This window comes from Oratosquilla oratoria, chromosome 37 (assembly GCF_046742065.1).
Source record: "Oratosquilla oratoria isolate Oo_2021 chromosome 37, ASM4674206v1, whole genome shotgun sequence".
Classification (NCBI taxonomy): Eukaryota; Metazoa; Arthropoda; class Malacostraca; order Stomatopoda; family Squillidae; genus Oratosquilla; species Oratosquilla oratoria.
Window position 1 is genome coordinate 2,751,844 of NC_134813.1, and position 27,247 is coordinate 2,779,090.

At 39.1% G+C, this 27,247-nt stretch overlaps 1 protein-coding gene across 11 annotated transcripts in view; it reads right to left on the minus strand.

Moving 5' to 3' along the window:
• Positions 1-27,247, minus strand: part of enc (R3H domain containing protein encore) — a 609,003-nt gene that overhangs the window by 37,178 nt on the left and 544,578 nt on the right. For 10 of the 11 annotated variants that reach the window (XM_076175155.1, XM_076175157.1, XM_076175152.1 and 7 more), the window contains one exon: positions 5,416-5,563. The exons of the other annotated variant lie outside the window; for it this stretch is intronic. In XM_076175155.1, the coding sequence (XP_076031270.1) occupies positions 5,416-5,563 (148 nt within the window). The remainder of the gene's footprint in view (positions 1-5,415; positions 5,564-27,247) is intronic. 11 annotated transcript variants of the gene reach the window in all.

Here is a 27,247-nt window from a genome sequence, read left to right on the forward strand (position 1 = left end):
TCATATTTCAAATGGACAATGGTCACCAGACTGTATCACTACCTGGGCAGTCAATAAATTATTACCATCTTTGGTGAAGGCGGGTGATTTGCCCTGCAAAGCATTAGATGCCACTTGAGCCCTGCCCATGTTCCTTCTTCTTTCTCTGTATATAAGACATGCCTTTTGCTCCACTACTCTGTATTACACTGAAGAGGATCACAGTCCGTGATCAAAATATATGGATATCATCTATTTCATTTCTTTTTATCCAACACAGTGGGTTCTTGTTGAAATTTGATTCCTTATTTCATTCTGAATAATATTTAATTTCTTCATTGGAGGAAATCTTACTTCAATTCTTTGATAACAGTTTTGTAGATTTTTTCTTCTTAGGTAAATACAGATTTGAAATGTTTGTTCCTAATATCTGCCATTTCTATATATTTTGTGTATTCTCTGTTACCTTGATGTAATTCAAGTATTTCCTGTTAATTTTTTAGTTTGCCATTTACATATCTATAAAATAATTTGGGTTGATCTTTACATTTGTCTATTATGTCCTTTTCCTAATTTCTTTTTTCTTCTCTACATATTTTTACATATTCATTTCTTAGTTTGGTGTATATTTTCCTTTTTTTTCCCATCTTTTCCAGGCTTTATCTCTTCTGTATTTTGCCTCACTGCACTTTTTATTATACCAGGATTTTATATATACCTTTTCCTGTTTTTGTCTAGGTACATACTTATGAGAAGGAAAAGGAGAAGGAGTACGGAAAGAAGCTGAAGGAGGAGTGGGAGGGAGTAAAGGGTAGAGTAGAGCTGGGTGTGGAGGAGGAATGGGGATAGTTCAAAGAGGGAGTCATAAAGTGTGCAAGGATGGTGTGTGGAACAAGAAGGACAGGGGGAAATAGAAGAAAGGGTAGTGAATGGTGGGATGAGGAAACAAAAAAGGTTGTAGAAGAGAAGAAGCAAGCTTTCACAGATTGGTTGCAAAATAGGACAAGGGAGTCATATGAGAGGTACAAAGAAAAGAAAAGAGAAATAAAGCAAAAGGTAAAGGTTGCAAAGAGGAGAGCAGATGTGAAATGGGGTAAGAGTTTGACAGAAAATTTTGAAAGTAATAAAAAGATGTTTTGGAAAGAAATTAAGAGAGGAAGAGGAGGCGAATCAAGTAGAGAAGAAAAGGTAAAAGGTGCAGATGGAGAGATGATAATGGAAGAGAAGGCAGTAAGGGGAAGATGGACAGAATATTTTAGGGAGTTGCTTAATGTGAAGGAGGATAGGGAAGGAAAGATTGCTGCAGTGGGAAGTGCGAAGAAAATGAGAGTGATGAATGAGGAGAATGGAGGAGAAATAAGGAAGGATGAGGTGAAGGCAGTTGTTAAGATGATGAAGGCAGGTAAGGCACCTGGTCTGGATGGATGCCATGCGGAATGTCTGAAAAAGGGAGGTACAGTGATGGTGGACTGATTGGTGAGGTTATTTAATGTATGTTGGAGAGAGGGTAGAGTGCCGGAGGACTGGAGGAGTGCCTGTATAGTTCCTCTTTACAAGGGAAAAGGGGACAAGTGTGAATGTAGTAGTTTCAGAGGGATTAGCTTGTTGAGTGTAGTTGGGAAGGCTTATGGGAGGATCTTGATTGAGAGGATTAGGAGAGGAACAGAAGGAGTAATTGGTGAGGAACAGTGTGGATTTAGGACAGGTAGAGGTTGTGTAGATCAGATCTTTGTGGTAAGACAGATATGTGAGAAAGCTATAGGAAAGGGGAAGGATGTTTTTTGGGCTTTTATGGATCTGGAAAAGGCTTATGATAGGGTAGACAGAAAGGCACTGTGGGAGGTTATGAAGATATATGGGATAGGAGGAAAGCTTCTGGGAGCTGTCAAGAGTTTTTATGAGAATAGTAGAGCTTGTGTCAGGATTGGAAATGGAGAGAGTTAGTGGTTCGAGGTAAAGGTGGGACTTCGTCAAGGATGTGTTATGTCACCCTGGCTGTTCAACTTATACATGGATGGGGTGGTGCGAGAAGTAAATGCAAGAGTAGTGGGCAAGGGATTGGAGATGGTTAAAGAAAATGGAGAAAAATGGGAGGTGAGCCAGTTGTTGTTTGCGGACGACACTGCGCTTGTGGTAGGATCGGAGGAGGGATTGAGGAAGTTGGTGGCAGAGTTTGGGAGAGTATGTGATAGAAGAAAGCTAAAGATAAATGTGGGTAAAAGTAAGGTGATGAGATGTACAAGGGGTGAAAGTGGCAGTAGACTGGAAGTGAGCATTAAGGGAGAGCGACTGGAGGAAGTGGATAGTTTTAGATACTTGGGTGCAAATGTGGCAGGGAAAGGTGGAGTGAAAGTGGAGGTAGAATGTAGATTGAGAGAAGCGAGTAAATGCCTTGATGGATTAAAGAGTGTAATGAGGAATAGACATTTGGGAATGGATGCTAAGAGGAGACTGTATGAAGGAGTGATTGTGCCAACAGCACTATATGGGGCAGAAACATGGAACATAAGAGAAGAAGAGAGAAGGAGTTTGAATGTGTTTGAGATGAGGTGTCTGAGAAGTATGATGGGGGTTACTAGGCTAGATAGAGTGAGAAATGAGGATGTGAGTAGGAGAACGGGGGTGGAAAGGGAGCTGGGAGATAGGGTTGATGAAAGAATATTAGGATGGTTTGGACACATGGAAAGAATGAGTGAAGAAAGACTAGTAAAAGAGGTGTGGAAGGCAGATGTGGAGGGAGTGAACATGAGGGGGTGTCCTAGGATGAGGTGGATGGATGGGGTGAAGGGGGCTTTGGGGAAAAGGGGAATGTCTGTTGAGGAAGGACGGGAGAGGACAGAAGACAGGGGTGAATGGAGAATGGTTGTATATGGATGATGTTGTGATAGCATGAGGTGGAATGGGCGGGTGGATGGGGGGTGAGGTAGTGTGTGTGAGCAAAATTTGACGCAGCCCGAAGGGATTTCTCCCCGTCCTCTCATTTTATGCAATGGGGGGACGGAGAGGGGGGGTCGCCGATTTATTGAAGCGGCCTTGCTGTGGATGTGCTGTGTCTTGCGACACTGCTTCTGACCCAGGGCAGTGGACAAGGTGCAGGGATGATCCGTCATTCAGGAGGTGCTAAGATAAAAGGAAGGGTGGAGGGGTGTGGAGTGTATTCAGGGATGGAATGGGTGGAAATGATTTTATGCCTTTTTCTTTTTGGCTACCCCCCTTGTAAGGGGGAAAAAGCCTTGTTATATGTATGTATGTATATACTTATCCACTCCTTCATTATAGATTTCCTTCCAAATTGTCCATTTCTCTTCCACCTTTGTTTCATCATTATTAAATTTTTCCCAATTTGCTTCTTGAAAGAAATTTCTAAGTTTTTCAAAATCTGTTTTGTTATACATTAGTCTTCCTTTTCTTTTGTTATACATTAGTCTTCCTTTTCTGTGTTTATTGTTAATTTCTATATTTGTTTCTTCATTTTATTCTAGTTCTAGTAGTATGTGATCACTTTTTCCAATTTGTGTCTTGTATTCGATTTTATCCACAACTTCGGGTTCTATATGAATTCTTGCACAATCTAGGTATCGCTACTAGTCAAACAACACATTATAATCCTCAAGGAAGTGGGCAGTGTGGGAAGTATAATGCTATAATCTGGAAGCACATAACCCTTGCTCTGGCATCCAAGAACCTTCGAGAATGTTGATGGGAAACAGTGCTGCCTGATACCCTTCATTCAATTAGATCTCTGCTCTGCACAGCCACCAATGCTACAGCTCATGAGAGACTCTTCTAGTACCAGTGTCGATCTCCCAGTGGTCATTCATTGCCAACTTGGTTATTCATTCCTGGACCTGTCTTACTACAATGTCATGTTCACACCAGTAAAAATGAGCCCCTCGTTGATGAGGTTCAGTTGTTAGAAGCAAATCCACAATATGCTCATGTAAGATTTGCTGATGGATGTGAATCAATGATATCAGTGCATGACTTGGCTGTGACTGATAATGTATCTTTGTATGAGAGGCAAAAGGATCTCAATGTCGGTCCTTCTAGAGACAGGTTCTGTGAAGATTCTTCTGGAACCTACTGCCGATTCATCCGAGTTGAATTCTTCTGATGCTATAGGTGATCAGAGTATATTCATCAAGGCTGATATGAAGGTTGATTTGCTTCCAGCCCAACTATCTGGTGCTCCAGCTAATCTCCAACATAAGGATGAACCCTCCACTTGTACACATACTGGTCCGGAACAAATGTACCCATCTACACGGGACTGCCACAAGCCTCTCAGCTACATGGAGCAATGATTCATCAAGGGAGGGGAGAATGTAGTAATCTGGGCTTTATAAAACTAACTGTACTTGTTAACCTAGTTGAAATGGGTATAATTTCTTATACTGCCTTTTTGATTTGTTTTCAGCCTGTGTTGATGTAATTCAGTCAAACAAAACCTAAAAAAAGGTTCTGAGTGTTTTTCAAGACTACCACATACGGGATGGTGGTGGTGAATACTAGATATGCAAATTAATTTTTTTATATATGATTGTGAATGTGAATATGAACACAAGTTTTACGGCATCACATGGCCAATGATGACACAAAATAATTCATATGATAACATAAATGTGAACATGTTTTTATTGCTGGATTGAAGATGTCTTGACATTCCCCTTAAACACATCTACAGGCTTACATGCATTATGATTATTCAGTTTTGTATAACAAGTAAATGTAAAGACCTTCATGACACAACACTGCAATAAATGGAAAAATATGCCGCCAGAATAAAAGTTTAACATCAACCATGATTTTAAGCACCCTCTTCCTTGTAGGTCTTCAAATAATCCAAGTCAAAATCACACTTTTACACTTGAAGGACTCAATGGAGACACTAGTTGCAGAGCAGAAATTATATAAAAACAAATCAATGCTGCACTAGGTCCTTCCACTATATATTTTGATCGACTGACTGATTCTATGCCACAAAACTCCCTTGATCACAGCAAGGTCAGTGCCTTATGTAAGAACTTTGTTTTTGGTGGTTAGAGACAATTACTCAAAGTAGAACTTCTTCCTAACCTCTGTATCATGACCAGGACTCAAAACATGCTTGACCTCCCTAGTGGCTACCAACTGTGCATACTACTGCTGAACCACAGTAGGCCCCAAAGTACTTCTACTTTAGAATGAAATTAAATTATGGTTTGAAAATTATTTGATGATCCTTCTAGTGGAAGACCGTATTCCATATTTTGGGCACCTGTCTACGGGCTGCCCCTTGGCAAGTAAAAGTTTCAGGCATTTGTCATAACAAATACATATGTAACATCACTAAAGTGAAAGGAAAACAGCAAGACTTTCTTCTCTTATGTATCAAGGTATTTCATGCTTCATACCTGACTGTTTCTCCCCTGTAAGAACTAATTTTGTACACCATACCTGTGTGTTAGGTGTGTGTGGGGGAGTGGGTGCCCTATAAGAGACAGCTGCATGGGGGGCAGGAGGTGGTGCAGATGGAGTCTGTGGGGCCCCATAGGAGATGGTGCCACCCTGGTACATACCATAGTACCCACCACCCCCTCCTATCCTGTAATACAAGCAAGAACTTACAGTTTACTATTTAGACAATACAAAATATACTTAAGTAAACACGGTGAAGTTTGTGTAACCTCATCTATGGCAGGAATTTGCAATTCTCTCCTTTTTCTTGCCAAATCTGCTTAGAAATAATTGCATATATGGCTGGTTGAATTATATATTGAAGCTATAAGACCAGAAATAAAGCAAATTTCAATTCATACAAACTTAGAGTGGACAATGAAAGTTACTAATTGACAACAAACCATGGTGTCATCTATCTATCTATATACCAAGGGATTCTTCTTCCTTACCAGGAAGGTAGCAAAAGTCAAAAGGCATATACCCACTCCCACCAATTTCATCCCCACCCATTTCACTTCCATCCACCACCCCTTCCTCCTTCTCATCTTAGCTCCTCATGGATGATGGGTCATCCCTGTATCCTGCCCACTGCCCTGGGTCAGAAGCAATGCAGCAAGACACAGTGCATCTAGTGTCATCTAGGGAAAAAAAAAAAAAATCCACTGTGATTATAACTGATCTGAGGTCACCAGCCAGTTAAGGACTTGTACTAGCTACCTCTTTTAGAAGTTGAAAAAGCCCATGGTATATAGATAGATGAATTCTTTACTTAAATATCATTCTATAGCAAGAAAAAAAAAATCTTGAATTAGCTGTCTTAAATTTAAGCATTCCATTCCACCCAGGGCAGAGGGCAGGATACAGTTATGACCCATCATCCTCAAGGAGCTAAGATGAAAGGGTGGTGGCTGGGAGTGGAAAGGGTAGGGGGTAAGAACATGTCTTTTGACTTAGCTACTTCCTCTATAAGGGGGAAAAGCCCTTGGTATAGATAAGGCATATATCATAATATAATCAAAAGATAATGAGGAAAACAGATATTTTACATACATACATTTACCAAGGCTTTTTCCCCCTTACAAGGGAGGTAGCCAAAAAGGGAAAGGCACAAAATCATTTCCACCCATTCCATCCCTGAATACACTCCACACCCCTCCACCCTCCCTCTTATCTGAGCACCTCCCGGATGACGGGTCATCCCTGCACCTTGTCCACTGCCCTGGGTCAGAAGCAGTGTCACAAGACACAGCACATCCACAGCAAGGCCGCTTCATTAAATCGGCGACCCCCCCTCTCTGTCCCCCCCCATTGCATAAAAGGAGAGGACGGGGAGAAATCCCTTCGGGCTGCGTCAAATTTTGCTCACACATACTGCCCCACCCCCCACCCCCCCGCCCATTCCACCTCATGCAATCACAACTTCATCCATATACAACCATTCTCCATTCACCCCTGTCTTCTGTCCTCTCCCGTCCTTCCTCAACAGACATTCCCCTCTTCCCCAAAGCCCCCTTCACCCCATCCATCCACCTCATCCTAGGACGTCCCCTCATGTTCACTCCCTCCACATCTGCCTTCCATATTTCTTTTACTAGTCTTTCTACGCTCATTCTTTCCATGTGTCCAAACCATCCTAATATTCTTTCATCAACCCTATCTCCCAGCTCCTTTTCCACCCCTGTTCTCCTCATCACCTCCTCATTTCTCACTCTATCTAGCCTAGTAACCCCAATCATACTTCTCAGACACCTCATCTCAAACACATTCAAACTCCTTCTCTCTTCTTCTCTTATGTTCCATGTTTCTGCCCCATACAGTGCTGTTGGCACAATCACTCCTTCATACAGTCTCCTCTTAGCATCCATTCCCAAATGTCTATTCCTCATTACACTCTTTAATCCATCAAGGCATTTACTCACTTCTCTCAATCTACATTCTACCTCCACCTTCACTCCACCTTTTCCTGCCACATTTGCACCCAAGTATCTAAAACTATCCACTTCCTCCAGTCGCTCTCCCTTAATGCTCACTTCCAGTCTACTGCCACTTTCACCCCTTGTACATCTCATCACCTTACTTTTACTCACATTTATCTTGAACTTTCTTCTATCACATACTCTCCCAAACTCTGCCACCAACTTCCTCAATCCCTCCTCCGATCCTGCCACAAGTGCAGTGTCGTCCGCAAACAACAACTGGCTCACCTCCCACTTTTAAGTGAGGAAAAGTGTAGTTTTCATAATGGTAGGAAGTGTGTTGATCAGATATTCACTCTAAAGCAATTTTGTGAGAAAATATGTGAAAAATAATTTAATATACCTATGTAGATTGAGAGAAGCGAGTAAATGCCTTGGTGGATTAAAGAGTGTAATGAGGAATAGACATTTGGGAATGGATACTAAGAGAGACTGTATGGAGGAATGATTGTGCCAACAGCACTGTGTGGGGCAGAAACATGGAACATAAGAGAGGAAGAGAGAAGGAGTTTGAATGTGTTTGAGATAAGGCATCTGAGAAGTATGATGGGGGTTACTAGGCTGGATAGAGTGAGAAATGAGGACGTAAGGAGGACAACAGGGGTGGTAAGGGAGTTGTTGTTGTTGTTGTTGTTCCCTAGAGTCCTAGACTGTCTGTCCGAGCAGTCCCGTCTCCCCAAGGAATGCCATAGCCGAAACTGGGTTTTCCCACAAATCCTTTATAGAGCGTATGTTGTGTTGTTTGCGTGCATGATTGTGTATAATGCAGTCTTCTATTATGTGTTGTATGGTATGGGGTGAAGTGTTACATCCTGGGCAGCTGCTCACAATGCGGTCATCCAGCCTCTTCTGGTAGCTTAGAAGTGCTGGGTGGTGACCGCACCGCAGTCTGGCCAGGTGGACTCTGTCCTTTCGTGGGAGAGAGGATTCAGAAGGGTGGATATCAGGGGGTCTGGCATGCAGCAGTGTGTTGTCTTTCAGTGTGTTAATGGAGCGGTGAGTGATATGATTATGAATATGTTTCCGGAGGCTGGTATTTGGTGGTTGTGGAGGAAGAGAAGAGAGTATCTGTGCGTGATAAAGGTCTTTGGGTGTTGTTTTAATGTTTCTTGGTGTGTGTGGGTGTTCTGCTATGTAGTGTAGTGGGTGTGATGTGTTTGTGGTGGCTGCGGCAAGTGTTTGTGTGCCTCTCATGTCGAGGTGGTCCTTGACTTTGAGGACTTTTGTTTGATGGTGTAAATGGTCTGTGGGTGTTGTATTTGTGCAGCCTGTAATTGTTTTTAGGGCTTTGTTTTGTATGATTTGAAGGGTGTTGTGGTGTGTCTCACTGAGATTAGGAGCCCATGCAGGACTCGCATAATTCAACACTGAGCGTATGCATTGTTTGTATATTGTTATATTAGTTGGTAAGGGAGTTGGGAGATAGGGTTGATGAAAGAGTATTAGGATGGTTTGGACACATGGAAAGAATGAGTGAAGAAAGACTAGTAAAAGAGGTATGGAAGGCAGATGTGGAGGGAGCGAACATGAGAGGGCATCCTAGGATTAGATGGATGAATGGGGTGAAGGGGGCTTTGGGAAAGAGGGGAATGTCTATTGAGGAAGGACGGGAGAGGACAGAAGACAGGGGTGAATGGAGAATGGGGGTATATAGATGATGCTGTGATGCATGAGGTGGGATGGGGGGTGATGTAGTATGTGTGAGAAAAATTTGACGCAGCCCGAAGGGATTTCTCCCCAACTTCTCCTTTTCTGCATGGGGGAACGGAGAGGGGGGGTCGCCGTTTTAATGAAGTGGCCTTGCTGTGGATGTGCTGTGTCTTGCGACACTGCTTCTGACCCAGGGCAGTGGACAAGGTGCAGGGATGACCCATCATCCAGGAGGCGCTAAGATAAGAGGGAGGGTGGAGGGGAGTGGAGTGTATCTAGGGATGGAATGGGTGGAAATGGTTTTATGCCTTTTTCTTTTTGGCTACCTCCCTTGTAAGGGGGAAAAAGCCTTTGATATATGTATGTATGTTTTGTGGATCTGGCGAATGAATGTGATAGAGAAGATAGAAAAAGAGTCTGGGAGACCATGAGATTGTATGGAGTGGGAGATGGAAATACAGAGGCAGTGGGGAGCTTTTATGATGGTTGTGAAATATGTGGATTGAGTGAGAAACAGAGGTGAGAAGGAGAGCAGGTGTGGAAAAGGAGATGGGAGACTGGGTTGATGAAAGAGTTTTGAAATGGTTTGGATACATGGGAAGGAGTAAAGAAAGATTAGTAAAAGAAGTGTGGAAGGCAAAGATAGATGGAGTGAACATGAAGGGACAACCTAGAATGAAAAGGATGGATGGGGTAAATAAGGCACTGAGCAAGATATGGATGTTTGTTGAGGAAGAAATGGAGAAGGCAGAAGATAGGGGTGAGTGTAGAATGGTTGTGTATAGATGATACTGTGATACAAGGAAGGGGGAGTTAGGGAGTGGTTATATATTTACCTAGTTGCAGAGCCCTTACATGTCTAAGTGCCCCCCCCCCCTGGAAAAGTGTCGTCCCCTGGCAAAGTTTTCAGTAATGCCTCCCCCTTCCCTCATCACCACTTCCCATCTCCACCATCCCTTACAACCTGTTTTAGCTATTGGCTTGCAAAATAATTAAACAGATTTCAAAAATTGTATTTAATGTCCCTATTACAGAAAGGATAAGGGAAAAATAATTCATATTCTGTTGATTCTAACGCAAATTTGTATATTATAGTAAAATATTTAGGGCTCCTTTGACCTTTTTTTTATATACATACATATACCAAAGGTTTTTTTCCCCCCCACATGGGAGGTAGCCAAAAGAAAAAGGCATTCCATCCCCTACATACTCCACTCCGCTCCACCCTCCCTCTTATCATGGCACCTGGATGATGGGTCATCCCTGCATCCTGTCCACTGCCCTGGGTCAGAAGCAATGTCATAAGACACAGTACATCCAAAGCAAGGCCGCTTCATTAATTCAGCAACTCCCCCTCTCTGTCCCCTCATGCAGAAAAGGAGAAGACGGGGAGAAATCCCTTCGGGCTGCATCAATTTATTTCTCTTACATACTCCCTCACCCCCCATCCCCCACTCACTCCCCCTCATGCATCACAGCATCATCCATACACAACCCTTCTCCATTCACCCCTATCTTTTGTCCTCTCCCGTCCTTCCTCAACAGACATTCCTCTCTTTCCCAATACCCCCATTACCCCATCCATCTATCTCATCATAGGATACCCCCTCATGTTCACTCCTTCCACCTCTGCCTTCCACACTTCTTTTATTAATCTTTCTTCACTCATTCTTTCCATGTGTCCAAACCATCCCAATACTCTTTCATCAACCCTATCTCCCAACTCCCTTTCCACCCCTGTTCTCTTCCTCACCTCCTCTTTTCTCTATCTAGCCTATTAACCCCTATCATACTTCTCAGACACCTCATCTCAAAAACCTGGTTTGTACTGTAGGGGTGGGGAGTGAACGTGAGTGCCCGAAATGGTATCTATGCAGTGCTAGTTAATTGTGTTAACTCGAAATTAGCAAAAATGAATGAAAACGACTCGAAAGCCAGTTGCGAATCAGAGCCATCTGGAGGCAATCCACTGAACCGCGATGTAAACAATAAACAAAGCACCACGTGTTATGACAATGATTTCTTAGGGTTTGGTAAGTACGAAAGAAAGAACTTAAGTAGATTATTAGAGATAGAGAGAGAGATGAGCAAAAATAGGACTCGGTGGGAAAATGAAATCATGGACTTAAGAAAAGAGGTCATTGGTTTAATTGATTGTTTATCTAAGACTAACCATGAAATTTCTGACCTGAAAAAAGCTAACTTGGATCTTACAAACGAAATTAAAGAAATGAAAAGAGACATAAATGAACTGAAGAATGATAATGAAAAGAAGAAAACTAATGATAATAATAGCGAAAATCTAAAGCAGGAAGTGAACAACAAATTCCAAGAATTGACACAAAAGATCGAAGAAAACTTAGGTGGGGACAGTATCCAGGAAATTAAGAAGTGGAAAGAAAATATTGAAAATAAAGAAATTGCTTTCAAAGAAATAGTCAAGCAGCAAATGCAAGATAATGCAAAAGACACAATCATTCAAGTGATTAACGAAAAAGCAAATTGGGTCAGGGACACAGTAGATAGGAAGAAATGTATTGTGGTTTATGGGCTTAAAGAAAAACAAGGATTGGCGAGGTACATGAGAGAAAAAGAAGAAAAAGAGACAGCAGTAGAAATCCTTAATGAAATTCAGGGGGGAGATAGTGATTCAGGCACAGACTTAGAAGAGACTTACAGAATTGGTCGCTATACTAAGGATAGGAATCGACCTCTAAAGATAAAACTAAGGTCACAAGTGGTAGTAGAAGACATATTTGAAAAAGTAGGTAACTTGGCAAAGAGTGAAAAATACAATAAGATATGGATAAAAAGAGAAATGAGTACTGAGGAATTAGAAAAAGAAAGGGCGCTAAGAGAAGAAGCAAAGGAAAAAAACTTGAAAAGATCGGAGACAGAATGCAAAGAATTCCAGTGGAGAGTAATAGACTTGAGATTAAGACAATGGCGCTTCAAAACGAACAAAACAAGGGAAGAAGAAACCAGGGAGAAGGAAGAAAATTAAAAGTGGCCTATACCAACATTGACGGACTAATTTCGGGACTGAACGAACTCAATGATTATCTGTTAGAAGCAAAACCAGACATAATGGGAATTGTAGAGACTAAACTAAGAGGTGAAATACCATCCACTGTTATCGGACAAGGTTTATACTACTGGATAAAAAACAGGGACAAGAAACAGGGAGGGGGAATCATGTTCTTGGCCAAGAAAGACCTAAAGGTGACAAAAATTGCAGAGGGCAAAGGTAATGCTGAATTGATCATGATAAAAGTCGAAGGCAAGAATATGAAAAGTAGAAAGTTTGTGGTGACTTATGTGCCTCCAAAAACAAGCGCTTGGAAAGAAATTGAACATAAAAAAATGCTAGATGACACAAGAAAATCACTCAATGAGATACTAATGGGTAAGGGTAATCTGGTAATTATGGGGGACTTCAATTGCAAAGAAATTTGTTGGGACAGCATGACAGTGCAAGGAGGAGATGACTCGTGGGGCAATGTACTGCTAGATATGACCATGGAGTACACAATGACCCAATGGGTCCATGAAAACACAAGGTACAGAAATAATGAAGAGCCATCGAAACTAGATCTAATATTTACAACAGAGCCTGAAATAGTGCATAAAGTCCAGTATGAGACACCAATTGGAAAGAGTGACCATGTACTCATCGAAACTATACTAAAGGAAGAAATAGACATAGAGAGGAACAAAAAGCATAGGAAAGGAAGACTGAGGTACAACAAAACAGACTTTACAAAACTAAAGACATTCTTCCGGAATGCAAACTGGGAAATATTTTACAGGGAAGAAACAGCAGTGGAAGAGAAATGGAATATATTGATGGAAAACTACAATGAAGGGGTAAACAGGCATGTACCAAGACAAAAGCGAGAGAGAGAGTACATTAAATGTTGGTTCAACAAAAGATGCAGTGAGGCAAAAGACAGAAGGGACAAAGCTTGGAAAAAGTGGAGAAAAGACAAAAAACAAAGCAAATGGCAAATTTATGTTAACTATAGAAATGAGTATGTTAATGTGAGAAGAGAGGAGAAAAGGAACCATGAGAAGGATATTATAGACAAATGCAAAGAGCAACCCAAACTATTCTATCGGTATGTGAATGGTAAACTTAAAAACAAACAGGAATTGGTGAAACTATGCCAAGGAAACATAGAATACACAGAAGATTTAGAGATGGCCGAAGTCATGAACAATCACTTTAAATCTGTTTTCACCAGAGAGAAAATACCGAATTGTGACATAGACAAAAACAAGAAATCTCCCCTCATGAATGAGTTTACAGCATCACTAAAGGAAATATCAGAACATTTATCAAGGCTGGATGTCAGAAAATCACATGGCCCGGACGGTATTGCAAATTGGATTCTAAAGGAGTGCAAAGAAGAACTAACAGACAAAATACACATCTTAATAAACAGCTCACTCAAAGAAGGAAAGATACCCGAGGACTGGAAAAACGCTAACATTGTACCAATACACAAAGGAGGAAACAAAGAAGAACCCACCAACTATAGGCCAGTATCACTAACAAGCACCATTGCCAAAATTTGTGAGAAAATAATCAAAAATAGATGGGTAAAACATCTGGAAGACAATGACATATTAAACCCAAGACAATTCGGATTCAGACAAGGAAGATCATGCTCCACAAACTTAATATGCTTTTACTCAAGACTAATAGACATAGTGCAAGAAAGAAATGGATGGGCTGATTGTGCATTCCTAGACTTGCAAAAAGCCTTTGACAAAGTACCACACAGAAAACTACTAAAAAAACTGGAACACATAGGAGGAATACAGGGAAACCTACTAAAATGGATAGAGGACTTTCTGACTGGTAGAAAGATGAGAGTAGTGCTCAGAGAAAAATATTCAGACTGGAAAGAGGTGATCAGTGGAGTACCGCAAGGATCTGTGCTGGCACCAATAATGTTTGCTATCTATATGAATGACATGGATGAGGACGTGAACTGCTACATGAGCTTCTTTGCCGATGACGCCAAACTGCTAAGGAAAATAGAAACTGATGAGGACTGTGAAGCACTGCAAGAAGACCTAAATAGGGTATGGAACTGGAGTCAGAAATGGGAAGTGGACTTTAATACTAAGAAGTGTAGCATAATGGAGTTTGGAAAAAGCAAAAACAGAATATCAGGAAAATATACAATTGGAACCAAAGAAGTAAAGAAAGTAGGATCCGAAAAAGATTTGGGAGTAATTATCACGAACGACTTGTCCTATGATATACAGATTAACAAAATTGTCGGGGAGACTTACAACTTGCTAAGATCAATAAAAGTGGCGTTTACATACTTGGACGAAGACATGATGAAAAAAATATTGGTTACATTGATAAGGCCTAGATTAGAGTATGCAGCGACATTGTGGTCCCCCAGTACCAAAAAGAATATAAAGAAAATAGAAAGAATCCAAAGAGCAGCTACAAAAATGGCACCTGCACTTGCAAACCTATCATACGAAGAGAGATTGGCTAAACTGGAGTTACCGACACTGGAGCAAAGAAGAGAGGTGACCTATTGACCATCTACAGAATCATGAAAGGCACAGAGGTACTCGATAGTGAGAACTTACTTAACTGGGACAAAAGAAACACAAGAGGACATGGAAAGAAAATAAAAAAACATAGCTATAGAAGAGAACTGAAGAAAAACAGTTTTCCTCATAGAGTTTTGGACACTTGGAACAAACTGGACAATGAAATAGTATGCGCAAAAACCATTCATGAGTTTAAAAACAAACTAGACACTGCAAGATACAAAGGCGGGACAACACGAGCATAGCTCCCCTTCCCGCAAAATACAACTAGGTAAATACAACTAGGTAAATACATTCAAACTCCTTCTCTCTTCCTCTCTTATGTTCCATGTTTCTGCCCCATACAGTGCTGTCAGCACAATCACTCCTTCATACAATCTCCTTTTAGTATCCATTCCCAAATGTCTATTCCTCATTACACTCTTTAATCCACCAAGGCATTTATTTGCTTCTCTCAATCTACTTTCTGCCTCTACCCCCACTCCTCCCTTTCCTGCCACATTCGCACCCAAGTATCTAAAACTATCCACTTCCTCCAGTCTCTCTCCCTTAACACTCACTTCCAGGCTGCTGCCAGTCTCTCCCCTTGTACATCTCATCACCTTACTTTTACCCACATTTATCTTCAACTTGCTTTTTTCACACACCTTCCCAAACTCTGTCACTATTTCCTCAATCCCTTCCCTGATCCTGCCACAAGCGCAGTGTCATCCATCAATAACAGCTGGCTTACCTCCCACTTTTCTCCATTTTCTTTAACCATCTCCAACCCCCTACCCACTACCCTTGCATTCACCTCTCGCACCACCCCATCCATGTATAGATTGAACAGCCAGGGCAACATAATGCATCCCTGATGAAGTCCCACCTTTACCTCAAACCATTCTGTCTCTCCATTTCTAATCCTGACACAAGCTCTATTACTCTCGTAAAAACTCGACTGCTCTTAATAGTTTTCCTCATATTCTATATATCTGCAACACCTCCCACAGTGCCTTACTGTCTACGCTGTCATAAGCCTTTTCCAAATCCATAAAAGCCAAAAAAAAAGCATCCTTACCTTTTCCTATAGCTTTCTCACATATGTCTTACCACAAAAATTTGATCTACACAATCCCTATCTGTCCTAAAACCACACTGTTCCTCACCAATTACTCCCTCTCTTCCTCTCCTATTCCTCTCAATCAAGACCCTCCCATAAGCCTTCCCAACTACAAGCTGATCCCTGTGAAACTACTACATTCACACTTGTCCCCCTTTCCCTTGTAAAGTGGAACTATACAGGCACTCCTCCAGTCCTCTGGCACTCTACCCTCTCTTAAACAAACATTAAATAACCTCACCAGCCAGTCCACCATAACTGTACCTCCTTTTTTTTTTTAGACATTCTGCATGGCATCCATCCAACCCAGGTGCCTTACCTGCTCTCATCATTTTAACAGCTGCTTTCACTTCATCTTTCCTTATTTCTCCTCCATTTTCCTCACTTATCACTGTCATCTTCTTAGTGTTTCCCACTGCAACTACCTTTCCTTCCCTATCCTCCTTCACATTTAGCAACTCCCTAAAATACTCTGCCCACCTTCCTCTCACTGCCTTATCTTTCATTATCATCTCTCCATCTGCATCTTTTATCTTTTCCTCTCTACTTGATTCGCCTCCTCTTCCTCTTTAATTTCTTTCCAAAACATCTTTTATTATTTTCAAAATTTTCTGTCATACTCTTTCCCCATTTCACATCTGCTCTCCTCTTTGCCTCCTTAATCTTATGCTTTACTTCTCTTCTCTTTACTTTGTACCTCTTATAAGATTCTCTCATCCTAATTTGTAACCAATCTATGAAAGCCTGCTTCCCTTCTAAACCCTTCTTTGCTTCCTCATCCCACCAATCACTACCCTTCTTTCTATTTCCTCCCGTCCTCCTTGTACACCATCTTTGCACACCTTATGACTCCCTCCTTGAACCATCCCCATTCTTCCTCCACTCCTAGTTCTACTCAGTCCTTCACTACCTGCCACTCCTCTCTCAGCTTCTTATACTTCTCCTTTTCTTTCTCATTTAAGCAGTTCACTCTAAGTACCTCCCTACCTTCTGCCCTTTTCCTCTTTCTCCACCTATTCTCCACTCTTAACTTACCTTCCACCAGAAAATTACCTGATGTTCCCTCATTCTCTCCCCTTAGAACATGTATATCCTTAACTCTTCCTACCATACTCCTGGTCATCACTATAGAGTCCACTAATGCTCTATCTGCCACCTTTCCATCCACCACCCTCTCCCATGTATTTACCTAGTTGTATTTTTCGGGACGAGAGCTATGCTTGTAGTGACCCGTTTTCATATCTCTCCACATCCAGTTTATTCTTAAAATTGTGTATTGTTTTGGCATTCACTGTTTCTCCATTCAGTTTGTTCCACACATCAATTACTCTATGTGGAAAGCTATTCTTTTTCAGGTCTCTTCTGTAGCCGTCTTTCTTTAGTTTCTTTTTGTGTCCTCTTGTTTCTCTTCTGTCCCACTTTAATAAGTCGTCTCTGTCGAGAATTTCCATCCCTTTCATAATTCTGAAAATGGTCAACATATCGTCTCTTAGATGCCCATAGTGTTGCAGCATATTCTAGTTTAGGTCTTATCAGTGTAACAACTATTTTTTTAACCATCTCCTCATCTATGTAGTCGAAGGCCACTTTCCTTGACCTCAATAAGTTATAAGTCTCTCCAAATAATTTATTGACATGTTTATCAGGTGTCAAGTCACTTGAGATGATTACTCCCAGGTCCCTTTCTGAATTGACTTTTTTGACTTGTCTCCAATTTTGTTCTGTCCCGATACTCTATTTTTACTTTTTCCAAATTCCATTATGCTACATTTTCTAATTTTGAAATTCATCTCACTTTTCCACCTCCATTCTCATATTTTGTCTAGGTATTCTTGTAGCGATATGCAATCTTTTTCTGTTCTTACTCTCTTGAGTAACTTGGCAACATCAGCAAAGAAGTTTATATAACAGTTTACTCCTTCATCCATATCATTTATATATATGGCAAACATTAAAGGAGCCAGTATAGAGCCTTGTGGGATGCCACTTTTCACATCTTCCCAGTTTGAAATTTTGTCTCCAAGTACTACTCTCATTTTTCTCCCAGTTAAGAAATCCTTCATCCATTCCAGCAGTTTACCTTGTATTCCTCCTATTATTTCAATTTTTCTTATTAATTTTTTATGTGGTACTTTGTCGAATGCCTTCTGCAAATCCAAAAATACACAATCTGCCCAGCCATCTCTTTCTTGTATTATCTCAATTAATCTCAAGTAAAAGCAGATTAGGTTTGTGGTGCATGATCTTCCACTTCTAAAGCCAAATTGTTTGGGGTTTATTATTTTATTTTCTTCCAAGTGTTTGGTCCATTTGTTTCTGATGACCTTTTTGCATATTTTTGCTACTGTGCTTGTAAGGGATACTGGTCTGAAGTTTGTAGGATCTTCCCTATTTCCTCCTTTATATATTGGTACTATGTTTGCATCTTTCCAATCTTGAGGCACCTTTCCCTCTTTGAATGAGAAGTCAATTATCTGGTATAGTTTATCTGTCAGTTCATCTATACACTCTTTCAGTATCAAATTTGCGATTCCATCTGGTCCATGCGATTTCCTGACATCTAGGTTTTTTATCTGGTCTCTTATTTCTTTTTGTGTTACCTTTATTTCTTTATTCATAGGAGATATTTCTTGTTGTCCATCTTCCCAAGATTGTGAGCTCTCAATTGTAAAAACAGATCTAAAATGTCTGATCATAACTTCTTCCATCTCTGTGTCATCTACATATTCTTTATCTCCTTCACACACTTTCACTATTTCATGTTTATCCTTTAGTTTTTCGTTTATATATATGTAAAAGAGTTTAGATTGGTCCTTACATTTGTCTATAATATCTTTCATAATTTCTTTTTTCTTTCCTGCATATATTCACATATTTGTTCCTAAGTTTTATATATGTTTGCCATTTTGATGTTTTTTTTTTTTTTTTCCAAGCTTTGTCTCTCCTGTCTCTAGCCTCACTACACCTTTTATTGAACCAACACTTTATGTAAATATCTTTTTGTTTCTTTTCTGGTACATATCAATTCTTTCCTTGTACTTTTCTTTGAATATATTCCATTTGTCTTCCGTCTTTGTTTCCTCATTAGAGAATTTATCCCAGTTTATGTTTTGGACAAATTTTTAGTTTAACAAAATCTGTTTTTTTGTACATTAATCTTCCTTCTCTGTGTTTGTCATTCCTGTCTACAATGTCCTGTTCTTTTAATTCAAACGCTATTAGTATATGGTCACTCTTTCCAATTGGTGTTTTATACTCAATTTTGTTCACAATATCTGGTTCAGAAGTTAATATTAAGTCTAGTTTCGACGGTTCCTCATTGTTTCTATATCTAGTATTTTCCTTAACCCATTGTGTTAGGGTGTATTCGATGGTCATATCCAGTAGAATGTGTACTTATGCTTGAATTTCTTCCTAAACACTGTATTTACTATCATCAACTCTCTTTCGAGACACATCAGCACCATCAGCTCTCCACTACAATTTTTTCCTGGAGCTTCATACTTCCCAATCACTCTGTCTATTGGTTCATTTCCTACCGTAGCATTAAGGTCTCCCAATACAACAACATTGACATTTCTTCCTAATCTCTCTATGCACTCATTTAATTCTATCCAAAAAGCCTCCCTTTCCTCTATGCTCTTCGCACTACCAGACCCATATGCATTTACAAAGACCCACATCTCCCTTCCCAGCTTCACCTTCATCCACATCAACCTTGAAGAAACCTCCTTTCACTCCACTACATGCTTACCTATCTCTTCACACACGCAGCAGACACGAACGGAGCAGCACGTATTTTCGGAGCGCTGGTTTACGAGCGAAAATATAAAAAAGAAATTGGAAGCGAACAGCGTCGGCCTTGTTGTTTATATACAGTGTGGCAGGGGCTGTGTATTCATGGTGAAATGATGTAGGTCGTAATTGTATCTCTGCTTAACTTGTTTTTTTTTGTTTTTTGTTTTTGTTCTTTTTTTGTGTTGTTTTTCAAAATGGAAACCCCTAAAGCTAAAGACTCAACTAAAAGAAGCCTGGAACAAACAAGAATCGAAACACCATTAGGGGTAGTAAGAAAAAAATCATGCTTCGCATCAACACCTAGAGCAGTGGTTCTTAACCCCTGGGTCGCGACCAAAATTTGGGTCGCAAATCCATTTTATTGGGTCGCTAAGGGTTTGCAGAAAATAATTATTTTCCCACTACAAATATATTATAATTATATACTGTAATAATTAAAATACATGATGCCTAGTTTTAGGATTCTAAGCAGACCATGATTAAATAAAGAATAAATAAAACCCACTTTTAAAAGCATAATCATATTACTTATAAAGACAATTCGTATATCTATGTAGGCTTGGGTCGCGATGCTTGATTTGTGCAAATTTTTGGGTCGCTGCCAAAAAAGGTTAAGAACCACTGACCTAGAGAATACCAAAGGTTAGACGTAAGTAGATTTTCCGGTTTTGAAAGAGAAGGCAATGGATTACTTAGAGTAGAGATGGATAGAGAACCCAGATACAGGAATATAATGAGGAATAGAGATTTAAATGACATTGTTGATGAACTATTAGAGCTTAAAAGCGAATACAAGATAATGTACCAGGAAGTATCAAACTTAAGAAAAGCTAACGAAGAGAACAATAGGGAGATAGACGAGTTGAAAAGGGAATTAAAACAGCTTAAGGGTGATAATGAGAGGCTGAAAAGTGAGGATAATAGTAGGAACGAGGCTCTGAAACGAGAAATTAAAAGTCAAATGAAGGAAGTGACTGAAAAGGTGGAAGAAAAAATCAAGGAGAATGACCTACAGGAAATAAAAAAACAGTGGAAAATTGAACAGGAAAGTCAAGAAATATCCCTAAAGAAAATAATGGAACAACAGGTAAAAGATAATACCAAAGAAACTGTAATTCAGATTATTAAAGAGAAAAGTAACCTAGTTAGGGACACAGTGGATAGAAAAAGGTGTAAGTAGTCTATGGCATTAAAGAAAAGCACAATGTACCAAGATATCAGAGGGAAAAGGAAGAAAAAGAGATTGCCAAAGAAATACTAAAAGAGTTACATACAGATGAGTTAGGCTGGGACCGAGAAATTGAGGAAACCCATAGAATGGGCAGGTACTCTAAAGATAAACATTATAGACCACTAAATGTTAAACTTAGATCGCAATCAAGCGCAGAAGAAATATTATCTAGAACAATAAGATTAGCAAACAGCGAACAGTACAAAAATATTTGGATAAAAAAAGAAATGAATGAGGAAGAAAAAGAGAAAGAAAAAGAACTTAGGAATGAGGCGAATCAAAGGAATGAGAATAGAACTGAAAGGGAAAGGGAGGAGTTTTTTTGGAGAGTGATAGACATGAGGCTGAGAAAAAGATATATAGGGAAATTAGAAACAAAGAAGACAAAAGGGGAGGAGGAGAAAAGAAACTAAAAATAGCTTATACAAATATAGATGGAATAATCTCAGGAATAAACGAACTAAATTATTAATTATCTAGTCTCAGAAGAACCAGACATAATGGGAATTGTAGAAACCAAATTAAAGTACACCCTAACACCCCACACTGTGGGACAAGGTGTATACAACTGTTGGACAAAGAATAGAACAAACAGGGCAGAGGAGTTCTAATATTGACTAAGAAAGATTTGAGTGTAACAAAAATAACTGAAGGAAAAAACAATGTAGAATCAATTATAGTACAAGTCGAAGGTAAACAAATGAAGAAAAGAAAATTTGCAATGGTATATGTACCTCCTAAAACACAAGCCTGGACAGAAAGGGATCATTCCGAGTTACTAGAAGATACAAAAGATGAATTAATTGAAACACTGAAAGATGGAGGAAATACAGTAATTATGGGTGACTTTAATTCAAAAGAAATATGCTGGGAATAAATGACAGTGAAGGGGGGAGAGAAACACTGGGGCAATATACTCCTTGACTTGACCATTGAATACACAATGACCCAGTGGATTAAAGAAAATACTAGATACAGAGGAAATGAAGAACCCTCAAAATTGGACTTAATACTTACGACAGAACCTGAGATTATTGAAAAAATTGATTATAAAACTCCAATAGGAAAAAGTGACCACGTACTAATTGAAATGGAATTGAAAGAACAAATGGACCAAAGCAAAAATGATAAACATAGAATAGGAAGACCTATGTATAACAAAACAAACTTTGAGAAACTTAAAACATTCTTTCACAATGCAAACTGGGAAAAATTCCAAAACGAAGATACAGGGATAGAAGAAAAATGGAATATATTAAAAGAAATTTATAATGAAGGAGTGAACAAATATGTACCACAACAAAAAATGGAAAAGGCATACATAAAGAGCTGGTACAACAAAAGATGTAGTGAAGCTAAGGAAAAAAGAGACAAAGCTTGGAAAAAGTGGAAAAGAGATAAGAAACAAAGCAAATGGCAAACGTACATCAAACTAAGAAACGAATATGTAAAAATACGCAGAGATGAAAAGAGGAATTATGAAAAAAGGATAATAGACAAATGTAAGGAAGAACCCAAACTATTTTACAAATATGTAAATGGAAAACTGAAAAACAAACAAGAAATAGAAAAACTGCACCAAGATAAAAAGGAATATACAGAAGAACTGGAAATGGCTGAAATTATGAACCACTTCAGATCAGTATTCACAATAGAAAACTCGCCTAACAGTGTAGATAGAGAGAGAGAATTATCCCCAGCAATGAAAGAAATAAACGTAACACAAAAAGAAATCAGTGATCAAATTAAAACCCTTGATGTCAGAAAATCACATGGCCCAGACGGGATTGCAAACTGGATGCTGAAGGAATCTATGGAAGAATTAACTGACAAAATATATAATTAAATCCTCACTTAAAGAAGGAAAAGTACCAATGGACTGGAAAAAGGCAAACATTGTACCAATTTATAAGGGAGGTGATAAAGAAGATCCATCCAACTACAGACTGGTCTCACTAACAAGCACAATAGCAAAAATATGTGAAAGAGTTGTCAGAAACAGCTGGGTTAAATACCTGGAAGAAAAATCTATACTGAACCCAAATCAATTTGGATTCAGACAAGGGAGATCATGTACAACAAATCTGATCTGCTTTTACTCAAGATTAGTAGACATAATGCAAGAAAGAGATGGATGGGCGGACTGTGCTTTTCTGGACCTGCAAAAGGCATTCTATAAGGTACCTCTTAAGAAATTAATAAATAAGATAGAATCAAAGGGTGGAATCAGAGGAAAATTATTGGAATGGATGGAAGACTTCCTGATTGGGAGGAAAATGAGAGTTGTAATTAGAGAAAAATTCTCCAACTGGGAAGAAGTAAAAAGCGGTGTCCCGCAAGGATCGGTACTGGCCCCGATCATGTTTGCTGTATACATAAATGACATGAATGAAGGCATGGAGTGCTATATGAATTTTTTTTGCAGATGATGCAAAATTACTTAAAAAGGTAAAAACGGAAGAGGACTGCAACTCATTGCAACAAGATCTGGACACGATATGGAATTGGACTCAAAAGTGGGAAGTGAAATTTAATATAAAGAAATGCAGTATAATGGAATTTGGAATGAGTAAAAACAGAATATCAAAAGAATACAGAATTGGAGAAAAAGAAAAAAAAGCAAACTCGAAAAAGATCTTGAAGTGATGATTGGAAAGGACATGAAACCTGATAAGCATATAAATAAAATATTTGGAGAAACCTACAACTTATTGAGGTTAATCAAAGTGGCATTTACTTATATGGATGAAGAAATGATAAAGAAAATATTAACTACACTAATAAGACCAAAACTTGATTACGCAGCATCACTTTGGACACCCAGCACCAAAAAGAATATTAAGAAAATAGAAAGATTACAAAGAGCGACAACCAAACTAGCACCGACTCTCGCCGAACTAACATATGAGCAGAGACTATCCAAACTGAACCTACCAACACTGGAACAAAGAAGAGAAAGAGGAGATTTGCTGACTATCTACAGAATAATGAAAGGAATGGAAGTTTTAGACAGGAACGACCTGTTAGTGTGGGACAACGGTAAAACGAGAGGACACAGAAAAAAAATGAAAAAAGATAGCTATAGAAAAAACTTGAAAAGAAATAGTTTCCCACACAGAGCGATTAATACATGGAACAAATTAGACAACAAAAGAGTATGTGCAAACACTATACAAGATTTTAAGACAAAACTTGATGCAGAGAGATACAAAGATGTCACCACGAGCATAGCTCCCCTCCCGTATATTACAACTAGGTAAATACTTGCTAGTATAGCCACCCCTTCTCTCCCTTATCCCTTCTTCACTCCTGAGGACCTCCCAACTACACTCCCAAACTCACAGTTGCCCTTTCCTTTCAACATAGTTTCACTCAATGCCAACACATCCATCTTTCTTCTCACAAACATACTGCCAATCTCTTCCCATTTACTCTCATCTGTACCACATCCATGCACATTAAAAAACCCAAACCTTAGGGTACTGGTTGGAAAACTCCTAGACCCTCTTATGCCTTTACTTTTTTAGGAATTTCTTCTGTGGAGCTACAGGTAGAAGGATGCCTAGTCCTATCCCCCGTCCTGTTTTTTGTTGCCTCTTCTGACTCAAGTGGGAATACTTGGTGGGAGCATTCTTTTCCCCCACCACAGGGTAGACAAAAAAAGAAAATGAATATTCAGAGAAGTGGTACAGGACAGTAACAAGGGGTTGGGGGACAGCATAACGGAGGGACAGTCGCAGTACTGTATAATAAAAGTGTCATCATTTCTCTATGAACAGAGTCTTCCTCTATCACAGACAAAATGATGTGTGGCTCTGGTCTGTAGGGGACCCCCATATAGCATGTAGACCCTAAAGCATCAACTGCATGTTACTTTGCCACAATAACATGCAGCCAATACCCCAGACTAGAATTGCCACCCCCCATAAATGTGCCGCCCCAGGGCATATGCCCCTTCCTGCCTCCCTCCCCCCATGTATTATACAGGAAGGGAAGCTATGCTCGTAGTGACCCATCTTGGTATCTCACAAAATCTAGTATGTTCTTAAATTCTTGTATGGTGTTTGCACACACTATTGTTTCATCCAATTTGTTCCAGACATCACTGTGTGTGGAAAACTTTTTTTTCAGATCTCTTCTATAACTATCCTTTTTGAATTTCTTTTCATGTACCCTAGTTTTTATTTTATCCCACTTTAATAAGTCGTCTCTGTCAAGGACCTCCATGCCTTTCATGATTCTGTAAATGGCCAATAGATCACCTCTTTCTCTTCTTTGTTCCAGGGTTGTTAATTCCAGTTTAGACAATCTTTGCTTGTATGTTCATTTTGAAAGTGTTAGGGCCATCTTTGTCATACTCTTTGGATTGTTTCTATTTTCTTTATATTCTTTTTTGTACTGGGTGTCCATAGTGTCACAGCGTACTCCAATCTTAGTCTTATCAATGTACTACCGGTAGTACTTTTTTTTACTATTACCTCGTGCAAGTAATTAAAAGCCACCTTTACTGAACTTCGTAAATTGTAGGTTTCTCCAACTATTTTGTTTATATGCTTTTCTGGGGACATGTCTTTAGTAATAATTACTCCTAGATCCTTTTTGGAACTAATTTTTTTTACTTCCTTTGCACTGATTTTACGTTGTCATGATATTATTTTTTTTACTTTTTCCAAATTCCATTATACTACATTTCTTAATGTTGAAGTTCACTTTCCACTTTTGACTCCATTCCCAGACCTTGTCCAGGTCTCTCTATAGCAATTAACAGTCTTTTTCCGTACTTTCTTTAGTAGTTTTGCATTGTCTGAGAAGTTCATGTAACATTCTACACCTTTATTCATGTTATCTAAATATAAAGCAAACATTATATTATCGGTGTCAATGCTGAAACCTGTGGGACTCCACTTATAATTTTTTCCCAGGTCGAGTTTATATCTCCGAGTACCATTCTCATTTTTCTTCCATGAAAGAAATCTGCCATCCATTTCAGTAATTTTCCATGTACACCTCCTGTTGTTTCGAGTTTTCTTAATATTTTTTGTGTGGTACTTTATCAAATGCCTTTTGTAAGTCCAGGAAAGCACAGCCTGCCCATCTGTCCCTTTCTTGCATTATATCTATTAAGATTGAATAGAAAATAACAAAATTTGTGGCACATGATCTTCCCTGTCTAAAACTGAATTGATTTAGATTTAGTATATTGTTTTCCAGATGTTTAGTCTGTCTACTTTTGACGACTTTTTCACAAATTTTAGCTATTGTACTTGTAAGGGAGACCAGTCTATAGTTTGTTGGATCTTCCTTGTCTTCCCCTTTATATACTGGCACAATATTGGTATTTTTCCAGTCTTGTGGTATACATTCGTTTAGTGTCCAATTTGCAATTCTGTCCAGGCCGTGTGATTTTCTGACAAGGTTCATTATTTGGTCAATTTTTTCTCTTTGTGTCACAATTATTTCTTTCATGGGGGAGGATCTTTCTCCCCTTCCTTCATCCCAATTGTATTTACCTAGTTGTACCTAGTTGTATTATACAGGAAGTTATGCTCATAGTGACTCGCTTTTGTATCTTTCAGCATCAAGTTTGTCCTTAAATTCTTGAATAATATTTGCAAACACTGTTGCCTCATCTAATCTATTCCAGATATCCATCACTCTGTGTGGGAAGCTATTCTTTTTCAGATCTCTTCTTTAACTATCCTTTTTGAGTTTCTTTTCATGTCCTCTTATTTTTCTCTTGTCCCACTTTAATAAATCATCTCTATTAAGGACTTCCATTCCTTTCATAATTCTGTAAATACTCAGTAGATCTCCTCTTTCTCTTCTTTGTTCCAGGGTTGGTAGTTCCAATTTGGACAATCTTTGTTCATATGTCAATTTGGAGAGCATTGGTGCCATCTTTGTCGTTGCTCTTTGTATTCTTTATATTCTTTTTAGTACTGGGTGTCCATGGTGTCACAGCATACTCTAATCTTGGTCTTATCAGGGTAACTAATATTTTCTTTACTATTTCCTCATCCAAATAGTCAAAAGCCACTTTCATTGATCTTAGTGAAATGAAGGTTTCTCCAACTATTTTGTTGATATGCTTGTCTGGTGACATGTTTTTGCTGATAATTACTTCTAGGTTCCTTTCTGAGCTCACTTTCTTTACTTCTGCACCAATTTTGTATTTCCTCAATATTATATTTTTATTTTTTCCAAACTCCATTATACTACATTTCTTGATGTTAAAGTTCACTTCCCACTTTTGACTCCATTTCCAGACTTTATCTAAATCTTTCTGTAGTGATTCACAATCTTCTTTTGTACTTACTTTCTTTAGCACAATCCACCCACCCATCCCTTTCTTGTATTATTTCTATTAGTCTTGAGTAGAAGCAAATCAAGTTTGTGGCACATGATCTTCCTTGTCTAAATCCAAATTGTGTTGGATTCAGTATATTTTTGATAACTTTTCCACATATTTTTGCTATTGTGCTTGTAAGG